Source organism: Megascapheus bottae, chromosome X (assembly GCF_031878675.1).
Source record: "Megascapheus bottae isolate mThoBot1 chromosome X, mThoBot2.hap1, whole genome shotgun sequence".
In the NCBI taxonomy this organism is placed as follows: Eukaryota; Metazoa; Chordata; class Mammalia; order Rodentia; family Geomyidae; genus Megascapheus; species Megascapheus bottae.
In genome coordinates this window covers 10,832,759-10,848,518 of record NC_143547.1, presented here as the reverse complement: position 1 = coordinate 10,848,518, position 15,760 = coordinate 10,832,759, and the positions used below count along the sequence as shown (strand labels likewise).

At 37.1% G+C, this 15,760-nt stretch overlaps 1 protein-coding gene across 2 annotated transcripts in view; it reads left to right on the top strand.

Annotated features, from left to right (window-relative positions):
- Window positions 1-14,900, top strand: part of Klhl15 (kelch like family member 15) — a 34,348-nt gene extending 19,448 nt beyond the window's left edge. Inside the window, exons 4-5 of one of the 2 annotated variants that reach the window (XM_090326032.1) lie at window positions 9,455-10,546; window positions 11,467-14,900. In XM_090326032.1, coding sequence (XP_090182158.1) covers window positions 9,455-10,546; window positions 11,467-11,523 — 1,149 coding nt within the window. In that variant the 3' untranslated portion in view covers window positions 11,524-14,900. Of the gene's footprint in view, window positions 1-9,454 lie in introns of both variants that reach the window. The other variant, XM_090326031.1, reaches the window with a different exon arrangement.
- The last annotated feature ends 860 nt before the right edge of the window (window positions 14,901-15,760 follow it).

Below are 15,760 nucleotides of genomic sequence, written 5' to 3'. Positions count from 1 at the left end.
GGAATTGAACTCAGGGCCTCATGTTTGCTGGTTAGGCAAGCACTCTACCATTTGAATCATGTCCTTGTTTCCTTTGCACAAAATTTTCTTGTATTAGGGTAGTTTTTTTTAATAAAGAATTTATTAACATTGATTTTTATATCATATTTCAAATGACATGTTTAACAAACGAGTATTCAAGAAGGGAATCTATATACAATCACTGGCACTTAGTTTTTAGAACATAATCAAAATTAGGCTAAGGGTATGTACATCATAGATAATTTATGAAATAAAACATGTCTATAGAGTCATAGGTTTGTATTAGGGTAGTTTTACAATGCAATTTATAAAGATTAACCCCAAAAAGCAAGACTATTTAAAAAGTAAAAGTAAAAAGTATTGGAGGCTTGGGTCACCTGATAGAGTACCTGCCTAGCAAGTATAAGACCTAAGTTCAGGGCCTATTACTACCCTCCTCCTCTAAATAACCTGAAAGTACCTGGGCCAGGCTGCTGTTCCTGAGCTCCTCAGCTCAAGGCTAGTGCTCTACCACATGGAGGCACAACGCCACTTTCGATTTTCTGGTGGTTAATTGGAGAGAAGAGAGTCTCATGGACTTTAGTGCTGGCTTTGAACTGGGATCCTCAGGTCTCAGCCTCCTGAGTAGCTAGGATTATAGGTGTGAGCCACCAGTGCCAGCTGCTGGGCTGGTTTTAAACTGATGCTCAGATCTTACTTTTTTTTAGTAGGTAGGTGTACTAGTGTATGTTTCATTTTAATTCTCTCAATTAGGACAGTATAGACAAATTACTTTCAAAAGTTAAGTGTCAGGTGGATTTTTTTTTTTTTAACATTTTGACAGGAACAGAATTGTTTTCTTTTTTAAGTTGATGAGCCTTAACTTCAAATACATCATGGAAAATGCAAGAACAAGTAAAATTTAAACTAGAAAAATCAGTTTTGTTTAGGGAGTCAGAAGTGATGTATCATAAGTAGCCATATTGTTATGCTGTGCAAATTATTCCTTTAATTCTCCCCAGTGGCTTCTCTGTGCTTCTAAGACAAAAGCCCACTCTGTGGTGGCCTTATTTTTGATAATGGCTATTTCTGTCTTCAGAATTCATCATTTTTCAAATTTCCTTCTTTGCTCGCCAAAGGTATGTGTTTGCACACAATTAGGTTAAATTAGAAGAATTTTAGAGGATAAAGTAACTTTAAATTTTAGGCTACTGTTTTCTAAAGGGTGTTAATACTAATTTTTAGCAGTTTATATTCGGAATAAGTCATATTTTTCATAAAACAATTTTTAAAGTATCAAAGCAAGAAAAGTGATACTTTCCTAGTTTTAAAACAAGACAGCCTTTTTATTCCTGTGAAAGAAGGAAAATAAATTCATTGCATGAAAGAAATGTCCTTCTTTCCCTATCTTTTGAGAGCACTTGATATACACAGTCAAGCTGTTACATGAGAAATTAATGATGTGAAAATGCTTTTCCTGTGAAAAGATGAGCCATATGTTTCTTTCTGGATAGCTCCCTTCATTAATGCATTTTTTTGGTACAGCTGGAGGTTGAATCCAGGGCCTCAACCTTGCTAGGCAAACTACTACTTGAACTACAGCCCAGCTCCAGTAATACATTTTAGATTATTCTTTCCACATGGAAGATTTTCAGACTAATAATTTTTGCTTTAAAGCAGAGTATGTATAATTAATTACTTTGGGATTATCAGACAGGCATTATTTCTATTTCTATAATGAAAGTCAAGAAATTGGTTATGCTTACTGGTACTGTGTAGTTTTAGAGGAAAATCACAGCAATAAGTAGCAAGGCAGATCAAGTAGTAGCCTTAGCAGAGAGAAATTGGAGATAAATTTCTTTTGCTGGAAGATCTTTAATCGGCTATCTCAAATGGCACAACTTCCATTATCCGGTACTTAGCGGTTAAATAAATTGGTTAAAGATATGTAGCTTTGATTTGGACTTTAACATAGAGTTGAAGTTGACTCCTTTAAGCCTGGGTTTCAAAAAAATACAATGAAATGAATGGAGAAAGGACAATGAAACCAGAAAACTAGGTATGAAATGAAAGTCCATGAGCAGTTAAGATGGACCAGTTCGATGTGATCTGCAAGTACAAGGTTGGAAAGTGAAAGGCCATGACCAGTCATCAAGCCTAATCCTCCATAGGACACCGGGATCTTTCCATTGCTCTCAGTGGGAGGCCATACTTGGACTACCTCCTGTGGCATGAGGCTTATTGACTTTGGAGGTCAGTAATCCTTTACCTGGGGGAAATATGAACCCCATAACATTTTTACTGATTACAGAAGAAGATAGATATGGTCCCTATAAGAAAAAACCCAAATATTGAACTGTATAGAATCACTAAAGGGCAAGTTACCAAGAACTCATGAGAAACTGTTTGTAGTACATATAAACAGACTTTCTCCCCTACCTCTGTTACAGACTATAACATTTTAATTTTTTAAGAATTTATTAACATTGATTTTTACATCATATTTCAAATGACATGTTTAACTAACAAGTATTCAAGAAGGGAATCTCAATATACAGTCACTGACACTTAGTTTTTAGAACGTAATCAAAATTAGGCTAAGGGTTTGTATATCATACATACATATTAATTTATGTAATAAAACATTATGTCTATAGAGTCATAGGTTTTTATGTTTATGTAGTTGTGTTTATATTTTCAATACCATATCCATAGCATTGGGTATGCAAATATTGACCCTCTCTCTTGTACTGTTTGGATCTAATAGCCACATATTAAGGATACCATGTGCCTTTTGTTCCTTTGGTCTAGACTTGTCTCACTCAACATGATTACATTCTTAATTTTTAATGAATATTATCTGTATTTTTCCTGCTCTTTTTTTCTCATTTAACATTTTTGAACATCTGTATCAGTGCATGTGGCTTTGCCTTATTCTTTTAAATGTCTTCATATAGTATATTGCAGACTTTCAATTGTCGCATCAATAATTTGAGTTACTCTTGGTTTTGGTGCTCTTAGAAATATAATGCCATGATCACCCATTATTTTGACAGCACCAATTATAGACCTTTTCTTGGTCTAAACTCTTCCTCCTAATTTTCAAACAGTTCCCATCTTTCTCCCTTGAATCTTCCCTTGAGGTGAATTACTCATCCGTGGGTCCTTTTCTGTTTTCCATGTGTGGTCCACTTTGTAAGTAAGTACTTTAAATTGTACTGATGGAACTGAACACTTGTGCTAGCAGTTTTTTCCCTGAATAAGAAGGGGAGGGTGTCTATTCAATTCAGCCCATAATTTTATTAGCTCCTAAGACTGCTTATTATATTTTGTCCTTTGTTCATATTGAAGATGGAGTCAATTAAAGCTTTAAGTTAAGGTTTTAAGACCCCTTAGCATCTGATAAAAAGTGGATTTCCTGTCATTTTACTCTGGCTTCCAAATGCATTAACACACAATTATTACTCCTATAATTCTTAGTGGCTCATGAGTCCTTGGTGTTTATGTTCTCTTAGTAATGAGATTTTGTTGATTGCTGCTGACAGTAACAGGTTCTGTCATTCTCTACCAGTGCTGTTTCATCATCAGAAAATAAGCAGGAAAGAAAGTCAGTATTGGCATTACCTGCTGACTCCTAGTATATCACTTTCCTATTTCTTTTCCTTTTTTTTCTTTTCTTTTTGATGGTGGTCGTCGTCCTGGCTTTTGACTCAGGGTCTAGGTGCTGTCTCTGAACTTTTTTGCTAAAAGCTAATGCTCTACCGCTTGAGCCACAGCACCACGTCCGCAGCTTTTTGGTGATTAATTGGAGATAAGAGTCTCATAGACATTTCTGCCTGAGCTGGCTTCAAACCACAATCAGATCTCAGCCTCCTGAGTAGCTAGCATTACAGGCGTGAGCCAACAGTGCCTGGCTTCACTTATTTTTTTAACCTTTTTAAAAAATGTTGGTCTTTTTTGTCAGTGGTGGGGCTTGGACTCTGGGCCTGGGCATTGCCCCTGAGCTTTTAGCTCAAGGTTTCCACAGCGCCACTTCTGGTTTTTCTAGTGGTTAATTGGAGATAAGAGTCTCTTGGTCTTTAGTGCCAGGGCTGGCTTGGCTTTGAACCGTGGTCCTAAAATTTCAGCCTCCTATGTAGCTAGGATTACAGGCGTGGGCCACCTCGCTGGCTACTTTTCTTACTTTTAAGTTTTCTTGGGGGGAGGAAGCAATCTGGGATTCATCTCAGGCTAACAAATCTGTTGTTAGAAAATCTGTCTGGCTTATAGTACTCTGCTATTCATTGTGATCCATACAGATTACAGAAGACAGTTGGGTAGTCTTATCTATGAGGCCATTTAGTGTATTCAGGACATTATTTGTGAGGTCAAATGATTTCAACTTGGTGAAAATAATGACCATCTTGGATTTTAATTTCTTCTCATTTGTATTTGTTCTTCCTATTGGAAGACATTCTTAGGATTGGAAATAAAATACGAATAAGGCTATTTCAGTTTGTTGTTTGTTTGTATTACATGAGCCACTCCATGGGGTATCTTCCACTTTTTTTCTTTTTACTTTAACCTCTACTCATTATTTAGTATTTTATAAAGTCACAGTTTATACTGAGGTGTTAGAGATCCATTTTACTCTTTATAATACTTGTTTTATGCAGCAGGGTTTTTTTTTAGCCATCTGTTCTTAAAGTGGTTTTTAAACATCTGAATTCTATAAAGCTCTTTGCAGCACATCAGATTTTAAAGATACTTATTCCTTTTCTCACTCATCAGTGCGTTTTGTAATTATACAATTAGCATTATGCTTTTGAGAGTCTCCAAGACTTATCAAGCTTCCTTACACAGTTTCTGATCTTGGAATTGATTCTAATTTTCCTTTGAAAAACTTGAAATCTGCCTATCCAATATGTGCAGATTTCTCCTTCCTTTCTAGATCTCCAAACAATATGGCTGCTTTTTCCAAAGCTTCCTTCCGTTTATACATTACCAATTATGTTTTAATAGGGAGGATTAGGTTCAAAGTGTATTTTTTGAAAGATTAACTGTTAATACCTATCATGAACATATCTATTGGATACATTGATTTAACCTGAGTGACATTTTTCACAGATATCACAGTAATAAAAGTTAATAAGAGTTAATGCTTATTTGTACACTGCAACATGATAGATACCAAACTAAATCTTTGCATATGAACTCTCTCACTTGTCCTCTGTTATAGTATTAGGAGATACAAGAGATACAGTGATAATAGAAGAGGAAATGAATTTTAAAATCTTAGTGCTGGGAGTTTGGCCTAGTGGTAGAGTGCTTGCCTAGCATGCACAAAGACCCAGGTTCGATTCCTGGGTACCGTATACATAAGGGAATAAAAGCCAGAAGCGGTGCTGTGGCTCAGGTGTAGAGCTCTAGACTTGGGAAAGCCCAAGGACTGTTCAGGCTCTGAGTGCAAGCCCCAGGACTGGCAAAAAATATTAAGCTCCATGCCCAAGATTGCACAGCTTGTCAGTACCAAAGTCAGAAAATTTGTAAATCAAATTCTTAATCAACTGAACTGGTGTTTCAAATGATGTTTACTTACTATATTGGACAAGATGCTATTACTTGAAAACCTATGTACTCAGACCACTGGCTGTGTATAGTAGGTACTTAAATATTTAATTTCAGAGTTATTATTTTTGTTCAATTCTACTATGGCCTTTTAGTTACTACTTGACATTAAGAAAATATAATTCCAGGTGCTGGTGGCTCACACCTGTAATCATAGCTTCTCAGGAGGCTGAGATTTGAGAATTGTAGTTCAAAGTCAGCCGGGGTATGAATGCCCATGAGATCCTTATTTCCAGTTATCTACCAAAGTGCTGGAAGTGGAACGGTGGCTCAAGTGGTAGAATGCTAACTTCGGGCAAATAAAAATAAAAAATCCAATACGGGTACTTGGACACCCAAGTACTCATAGGAAAAGTAAAAACAGTACTACATTAAACAGTTCATAGAGGAAATGAATAGGAGAATCTTTTCATTCTTATTAATGAACTAGATTATTTTGAAATAGAGCTTTGATGATGTAGAATTTTTTTGGTGCAAGGGATCATACCCAAAGCCCATTGGTAAGCAAGAACTAAACAACTGACGTACACTCCCAGCCCTTTGAAACACAGTTTTTATTCTTACATTTTTGTGCCAAAGCAGGGCTTGAACTCTAGGCTTGGGTACTGTCTCTGAGCTTTTGTGCTCAATGCCAGCACTCTACTTGGGCCATAGCTTGACTTCTGGCATTTTTAGTGTTTAATTGAATATAAGAATCACACAGTTTCCTGCTTGGTCTGGCTTTGAACTATAGTCTTCAAATCTTAGCCATCTGAGTATCTATGATTTTAGGTTTGTGCAACCAGTGTCCAGCTTTGAGACCCATTTTTTTGTCGGTTGTGGGACTTTAACTATGGGCCTGGGCGTTGTCTCTGGTGACAAAGTACCTATAATCCCAGTACTCAGGAGGTTGAGGCAAGAGGATCATGGGTCCGTAGTTAGACTCTGTCTCAACAAACAGCCACCAAAAAGAATAATGGAAGCTGTAATTTAATATACTGAGAGATGCTTGAGATTTGGTATAAGATTGCCATTGTTCAAGGTTCAGACCCCAGCCCTGTGAGGTTTTTGTTTTGAGATGGAGTCTTACTTTATAGTCTAGGCTGATATTTCCTCTCCCTTTCCTCTCTCCTTCCCTCCCTCTCTCTTTCCCTCTCTCCCTCCCCCTTCCTTTCTCCTCTCTCCTCCCCTTCCCCCTTTCCCTCCCCCTCCCCTCCTCCTCCCTCTCCCTGTCTTTCTCTCTCTTGCTTTTGAACTCAAGGCCTGGGTGCTGTCTCTAAGCTTTTGTGTTCAATGCTAGTGTTCTACCACTTGATCCACAGACATTCCACCTCTAGATTTTTTTTGGTAGTTAGGAGATAAGAGTCTCATGGCTATCTCGTTCTGGCTGGCTTTGAGCTATGATCCTAAGGTCTTTTAGCATGCATGAAGCTGTGGGTTTGATTCCTCAGTACCACATACACAGGAAAAGCTGGAAGATGCACTGTGGCTCTAGTGATAGAGTGCTAGTCTTGAGCAAAATAAGCTCAGGGACAGTTCCCAGGCCCTAAGTTCAAGCCCAAGGACTGGCAAAAGTCTCATGGCTATCCTCTGGCTGGCTTTGAACCATGATCCTCAGATCTCATCTTTCTTAGTAGTTATTAGGTATTAGCCACTGGCACACCTGCTCAAGCTGGTCTCTTAACTGGAATCCTCCTGCTTTGGCCTCAGACTGCTAAGATTACAGCTTTGCACTGTCATGTTTTATTGCACTATCAGTCTTAGTTTATGAAGTAACTTGGGCAAATGACTTAATATTCCAAGCCTCCATTTTCTTGAATATTAGGTGTCATTATTATTCTCATGAGGAATAGTTTAATATGTGAAGCATATGTAAAGCATTCAGTTCAGTAACAGTGTTAGTTTTCTCTCTTACATAGTTGGACAAGGAGGTCAATCCTTTTCTCTGTTATTTACTCCTTTGCTAGTTTAGCAAAAATCATGGGCCCTTCACAAAATAGTGGTTTCAAGTGCATAAAAGATGGTGTTTTTTTTTTGACAGTCCTGGGCTTGAGCTCAGGGCCTGAGCACTGACCTTGGACTTTCTCAAGGCTAGAGCTCTACCACTTGAGCTTCAGCACCACTTCTGCTTTTTTCTATGTATATGGTACCGAGGAATCGAACCCGGGCCTCCGTGCATGCTAGGCAAGCACTTTACCACTAGGCCAAACTCCTGGCCCCTGGTGTTTTTGATTACAAATGAAACTTTTTTTAAAATTTGCCAATCCTGGGGCCTGGGCACTGTCCTTGAGTTTTCTCATGGCTGGTATTCTACCACTTACACAGCACCACTTCCAACTTTTTCTGTATATCCAAGGTTTCATGAATGCTAGGAAATTACTCTACCACTACGCAACACTCCCATCCCAGAAATTAGTTATTGAATACAGTTACCAACATACTTAAAAAAAAAACAGATATTCGAGCCAGGTACAGGAGCTCATGCCTGCAATCCCAGCTACTCAGGAGACTGAGATCTGAGGATCACAGTTCAAAGCCAGCCTGGGCACTAAAGAAACTGAGACTTTTATATCCAATTAACCACTAGAAAATGGGAAGTGGGGCTGTGGCTCCAGGGGTAGGATGGAATCCTTGAGTTGAAGGGTTCAGGGACAGTACCCAGGCCCAGAGTTCAAGCCCTGTGACCCAAAAAACAAAACAAAATGAAAAAGACATTTCAAGCTGCCTTTCTCAAAAACTTGTTTGGACTTAGATGAAGGGTTAAAGATAAACATAAGATTAATATAAACATAAGAAGGAAAACAAAGAAGGAGAGAAAACTTTATAAATACGTATGCTGGTTTTAAATTATGAGGAGGGATTTTTCTGCTAATCTCCAACTTCCCCTCCTTTCATGAACGGTTTCAGTGTTTAGGGCCAATTTGATTAGCTAGTATATGTACAGTCCTGCAACACTCAGATGTACTGTACAGCTTCATACTTGTCAGTTACTTTAATGTCCTGATAAATTTGTTTGTGTTGCTTCCCCAAATAGATACTTCTTTGAGGAAGATAGTTCTTTGAGGAAATGGCCCATATCTTAGTCCAATAATGCTTAGCACAACACTATGTCATGCTTCATAAGTTTGTGTGCGTGTGTGTTGGTCGGTTGTGGGACTTGAACTCTGGGCCTGGGCGCTGACCCTGAGCTCTTCAGCTCAAGGCTACCACCCTACTCCTGGAACCACAGTGCCACTTCTGGTTTTCTGGTGATTAATTGAAGATAAGAGTTTCACAGACTTTTTAGTGCCTAGGCTGGCTGTGAAGGACAATCCTCAGATATCAGCCTCCCTGAGTAGCTAGGATTACAGGTATGAGCCACCATGCCTCTGCTTTATTATTTCCTGTAGGAATTGTTTCCATCAGACTAAAACTAAAAATCTACTGGAATTTTCCATGTATTTCAAATTTTCATGACCAATTATTCATTCATAGTAATATTGTGGTATGAGTAGTGATGAAGAAAACTATAGAATAATTTCCTGAACTTTGAATTTCACCTCTTGTTCCCCATTTGTGGCATAGGCCTGATATATGTAATTGGTACTTAATATATTTTCTTCTGTCTGGAAATAAACTTGGATGTAAAAAACATTGTTCAGTTTATTTATGAAAGTTTGGAAGTGTACTCAGGTGATTACAAATAAAATTTATGAAAACAAAAACAATTAAAAAGCTTGGTAGCAAATAGAATGTAGGTCATATTACCAAGAAAAGCAGCTTTAGTTAAGGGTCCTAAAATAATGTATTAATTATTGAGGTTTGGTATTTTGTTTACCATTGATGTTTTGTTTTTCTTCCAGTTAAATTATTTTACTTGTGTTCTTAGGTTAAAACATCAGAATTTTACAGATACTCCCGACAGCTGCGCTACGAAGTTGAACAGGCCCTGAATTACTTTCAGAACATTCACCAGCAGCCACTGTTGGACATAAAATCAAGCCGCATTCGTTCTGCCAAACCTCAAACTACAGTATTTCGAGGCATGATTGGACATAGCATGGTAAACAGTAAAATACTCCTGTTGAAGAAGCCGAGAGTCTGGTGGGAGCTAGAGGGCCCACAGGTGCCCTTACGGCCAGACTGCCTTGCCATTGTCAATAACTTTGTGTTCTTATTAGGTGGGGAAGAACTAGGCCCTGATGGTGAATTTCATGCTTCTTCTAAAGTGTTCAGGTATGACCCAAGACAAAATTCTTGGCTGCGGATGGCAGACATGTCTGTACCGCGTTCAGAATTCGCAGTTGGTGTTATTGGGAAGTTCATTTATGCTGTAGCTGGCCGAACCAGAGATGAGACTTTCTATTCAACAGAGAGATATGACATCACCAATGATAAGTGGGAATTCGTTGATCCTTATCCAGTTAACAAATATGGACATGAGGGGACTGTGCTAAACAACAAGTTATTTATCACTGGTGGAATCACCTCATCTTCAACTTCTAAACAAGTATGCGTGTTTGACCCCAGCAAAGAAGGGACCATAGAACAGCGAACCAGGAGAACTCAAGTAGTTACCAATTGCTGGGAGAATAAGAGCAAGATGAATTATGCCAGATGCTTTCACAAGATGATTTCTTACAATGGCAAGCTTTATGTCTTTGGTGGTGTCTGTGTAATCTTGAGGGCCTCTTTTGAATCTCAGGGCTGCCCATCCACAGAAGTGTACAACCCAGAGACTGATCAGTGGACCATCCTGGCATCTATGCCAATTGGTAGAAGTGGTCATGGTGTGACTGTGCTAGATAAACAAATAATGGTTCTTGGAGGCCTTTGCTATAATGGTCATTACAGTGATTCCATTCTCACTTTTGATCCGGATGAGAACAAGTGGAAGGAAGATGAGTACCCTCGGATGCCCTGCAAGCTAGATGGTTTACAAGTGTGCAACCTACATTTCCCTGACTATGTACTGGATGAGGTTAGGCGTTGCAACTAATGACATCTATCTCCCCATAAGCAAAAGTCAATTGAAGCATTTGTTTGTGATAAAAGTAGTTATTTAAAAAGTATAAAGAAAAACCTCACCAGTTTTACTATTAAAGCCATTGGTCTAATGTAAGAAGTTTTCATCCTGTGCTAGCATCTTCGTTTTTTTTTTCCCCAAGTTTTCAGTGGCCTCAGACTCATGCAATAAGTTAATTCTAAGCGCTAGCTCTTGAAACTACTTCCAGAAGCAGTTTAGTAGAACACTCCAGTTAACTAGGAAGTTGATTTTCTGCTTTAAACATTTTTTTCATTTGTTAGTGTAGGAATCTTCTAAGAGAAGACCTGATAAATGTACTGGTTGTGATTTCAGTCCCTATCTGAAACCTTTTTGGACAGTACTTTCAGTGTGTTTCAGTCTGTTACATGTTTTGTTTTTATTATTTAAAAGTTTAAACTCTTGACTTTTTTGCATGGCTTTTTGCTGAAAATGCAAAAATATAAATTTTCTACAAAATGACCTTTTTATATTCAGAACACTATTTCTAAGCTGCCTTCTCTTACCTGCATTGTGTTAGTGAAAGCATATCCATACTCGCATCCATCCTATAAATATATAAGGTGTGGTTAGGATTCTATATTTTTAAGCTCGTGTACTTGCACTCCATTGGCCATACTTGTCGAATTTTGTATGTAATGTCTTTTCATGTATTAATGTTTTCTAGAAAGGTAAAATAACTGGAGTCCTCATTTGGTGTTAAAGTAGCCTGTCTTCAAGTCCATATTGATTCAGTAACATTTGGAATCCTTATGTTCGTGAAATGTATGAATTTACAAAAACTCACATTTTACGTGAAACGTTAATGTTCTTTATGATGTGTGTCTTTTCTTTCTGAAAATGTGTTCTCTTTGCAGTCTATTTATTGTTGCCCAATTTTAGTGAGAAATGGCGTGATATATGACAAGCTCTGACCCTGCAGCGGGCAAGCACTTTTAAAGAGAAGTAGATAATACCACACTCCTAAATAAAGACCCTTAAATAAAGTAAGTGCAACTCCCCCCCCCCTTTTTTTTGCATTCGGTCAGGCTGCTGCATCTGTTATTGAATGGAGGGTGACAACTCTCAGAAAATTTGAGCTCAGTTTTGACTTAGAGGTAAGAGACTTAATTACAATGTTAATGGTATATCTCCTTGTTTATTTTGTACAAAGTAGTGGCACTAGTGATGTCAGCTCTCAGCTTTTCTTTCATTTCCTGGCATGAAGGATAGTAATCACAAAGTTCCTAATGGAATAACATAGCTGTTTAAAAGCATTTATAAATGTTATAGGATTAGCTGCACCTTTCAACTCTTTAAATGCGAAGGAAGAAGAATAGTTGACAAAATTAAGCAAGAATGACTTGAGAATGGATCATTTTATTTGATTCCATTTTCTCTTGAGTGGTCTATATCTGAAACAGACTAGATGTACCCTAATAAGTTTTGCCAGATCTTAGAATTTTGGTGCAATATTGCAATGCCTTCTATATGGCTGCTGTTGTATAAATGTTCTACTTTTACTTTTTTTTGTCTGCTGCCACCATTGAACATAAATGGACACGTAAAGTTGTGGAAATGTGAAGGCTACGTAAAGAATTTGTTTTTCAGTTCAGTTAGACAAAGTAGAATATAAGACCTGATTTCAAAGCTCCAAAACTGAGGCATTTAAGTTTAAGAAACCACTGAGTTATACAAGTAGCATTTTTTTGGGACTAGAAACCAAGAGCTCAAGTAGCTGTTAAACAGTTGGCATTGGTTTCAGCAATTAAGTTAATATTATTGGGGCCTACATTTTTCTTTTCTTTTTTTTCCCCTTTTTTTTGTTGGTTGTGGAGCTTGAACACTGGGCCTAGACACTGTCTCTGAGCCCCTTTGTGCTCAAGGCTAGCGATCTACGACTTGAGCCACAGCCCCACTTTGGTTTTTTGAGTAGTTAATTGGAGATAAAAGTCTCACAGGTACTTTTCTGCCTTGGCTGGCTTCAAACCATGATCCTCAGATTTCAGCCTCTTGAGTAGCTGGGATTAGAGGCTTGAGCCACTAGCATCTGACTTTACATTTTTCATTTAGTGATCTTTCATTCGCTTATAATTTCTAAAAATGGATCAATATCTTAAGTCTTTTTATGTTTTCAAAATAATCTTAATTATCTTTTGAAAAGTGGCAATTAAGGTTAGCCACTTCATTTTTCCCCCAATATATTAGTTTACACAGGATCGTGTATATGTGCTCTATTGTTTTAAAGAAAATAATGTCTTCATTATTTTCCTTGTTGATGTCTTTTGTGGGAAAAGTCCAGGAAAGAGCCATCAGCCATGGTACTTATATCAAAGGCTTTACACTCCAATGGTGGTTCTCTTTTAACTGCTTAGATATAAATTTCTAGCTCTAGTTAGGGTAACATCTGAGCAAACAATGGGATGTTCTTAGTCTCTTGGTCTTCCATTTTAAAGATACAAGGCCAAGGTCGAAGTTCATGTTTCATAAAATTCAATGGAATACTAACTTGAACTAACTAGGTTCAGCTTCATGTAAGTCATGTCTGACCTGATGTTAGCTGTAATTACTTTTGAGCTTTAAGAATAGTTATTGTTTTTGCTTTGGTTCTGAATGTATGGAAAAATTCTTCTGTTTATGTGTAGTCATGATTTAGTTTATAAATCCATGATTAACTTACACTCCCTTTTAAAATTATAGTTTTTAATTGCTGCAAGAGATTTATTTTTGTTATTCTAAACTATGGAATTTTTTTCCCTAGATTGTTTTCAAGTGTGTTTTTTGTGTTCTTTAAGTTGTTTTATTGTTTGTTGTGTGTGCTCAAAATAGTCTTTCCCCCCAAAAAAAACTCAGTATGAGGTTTGAAAACTCAAGTGTAACTGTTGTGATCTTTCTCTGTGTTGCTTCCACTTTCCATTTTAAATGCCAGACTTCATAAAAATAGCTGATGTTCATTAATTGCTTCTTAGTACCATTTGTTCTCTTCCATGTCTTTGATCTTCTTGAGTTTTGATTAAAACACAGCCGTTTTATAAAATGCAAGAATGTCGATTGCCGCAGTGAAGGGCTTGTATTGGAAGAAATGCTACTCGTGTTTCCCAAGCCAAGCTAATTGATAGGCTGGTTAGTTGTTGTGTGTCCTCATTGCTGTGCCCTGTATGAGTGTTAACTCCAATTGTGAAATACTGACTGAGCCCGTCATTTACCTTTTGTAAAGCAGCACTTTTGGACACCTCATTCTGGAAGCCTGCTTGAGTCGTAGTAAAGGACACACATTTGTGTGGGGAGAAGTGGTCAAATGGAGAGTTTTGTCTTAATTACATGAAACTAAGCTTTAAAATATTTTGTAACAAATTATTTGAGCTGCATAATCTAAACATGTCAAACGTTCAGTGGACTATTTTTATATATGTATATGTGGGTGTAGGTCATAACATTTCAGTTTATAATATAAATTGTTATTTCAGTTTATAAGCTATCTCTCAGAAGAGACTAGCTCTTTTGAGAATACATAATTTAAAAGTTTTAGACTAAAGTAAAACAGCATAGATAATAGTGTATATTAGATATAATTGAGGGCTATATGGCAGTGAAACTGCTAGTGCCAGTTTTCTTGTTTGCCTACTATATGTTTTTGATTTTTTTTTGTATTCTGAACATTTTTAGAGATCATACATTTGTTCAAACACATTTAGAGTTGGTTTGGGAATAAATATCTTCTAAAAGAGATTTATCTTAAAAAGTTAAAGTCCTGAAATATTAGTTTATTGAGAGTTTATAAAATCAGATATCCAGTAGGCATAAACAAGAATAGATGAATCCCCGGACATCCTTTCAGTATACCAGTGTAACTTCAATATTATTCAAGTAACATTGAGAAAATGCCATTAGCTTTTTTCCCCTCTTAAAATTTTTGGATTCTTTTGTTTTACATCTTTGGGAACAACTGTATCAAAAATTTAATCAGTATACCAGTAAGAATTAGGTGTTGCTTTCCAAAAGAATGTTCCCAAGAGGTAATTGGAAAGGTTATTTTCTATCTAACTTGTATGTACCCTGTACCTCTTGGGCATACTTTGCCTATAAAAGATATTTTGACCTTTAGGTACATTTTGGGCCAGTAGTCAAATAATCCTAGGGGCTGATATAAAAACAAATCTTAGAATAACTTAAGGTTTGCCTTTTATACCTGTTTTGAAAGCCTTTACATTTTTTTGTCAGGTAATTTTTCCCAAGCCGTGGATATAATCTATTCAAACATGTTTATGCTATCCATTCTGTTTTTAAATTGAAAAAAATGTTAAAAGTGTTTATGAAGAAAAGTTTAAATAAAATATTTTTAATCTTTAAACGATATGTCTATCATTTCCTGTCCGTTTTTTGTTGTTGTTGGTCAAGGGACTTGAACTCCGGACCTGGGTACTATCCTTGAGCTTTTTCGTTAAAGGCTAGCACTCTGTCACTTTGAGCCACAAAGCCACTTCTGGTTTTCCAGTGGTTAACTGGAAATAAGAGTTTCATGGACTTTTCTTCCCCAGCTGGCTTCAAGCAGTGATTCTTAGCTCTCAGTTTCTGGAGTAGCTAGGATTAATGGTACCTGGCTCATTTACTGTCTTCATATAGTCCCTCACATTTGAAGTTGCAAGTGATTTGATTAGCTGTATATGTTCTGTTTTCCTTCTGCCTGCTGAGGAAGGGTCATGTAAATGTAATGGCTATCAAAGCTGTCGACTATAAAAAAAAATAAGAGCATTAAGATAAAATTATTTATATATACTCTTCTTTGCAATGGAAATCTTATAATGAAGCCAACCATTTAAAGTTCTAACAAGAGTTTTTGCAGAAGGGTGCTGTCCCTGATCTTTTGCACTCAAAGCTAACACTCTACCACTTTAAGCCACAGTGCTACTTCTGGTTGAAGATAAGATTCTCATAGACATTTCCTGCCTGGGCTCTGGCTTTGAACTGTTAGCATGGTGGATCCATTGTTCTTAAAAGCATTTCTGAACTTCATAGCTTGGCAGAAATCTTGGGTATACATGTGTGTGCCTTTTTTCAAGAGGCCTCAGCATGATTCCCAAGCACCAGGCTACCTTTCTTAAGGCATTCTCTCCTCACTTCCTATACTTATGTTCTGTTATGATCTTTCAGTGGATTCATTTCCAGTTTCAT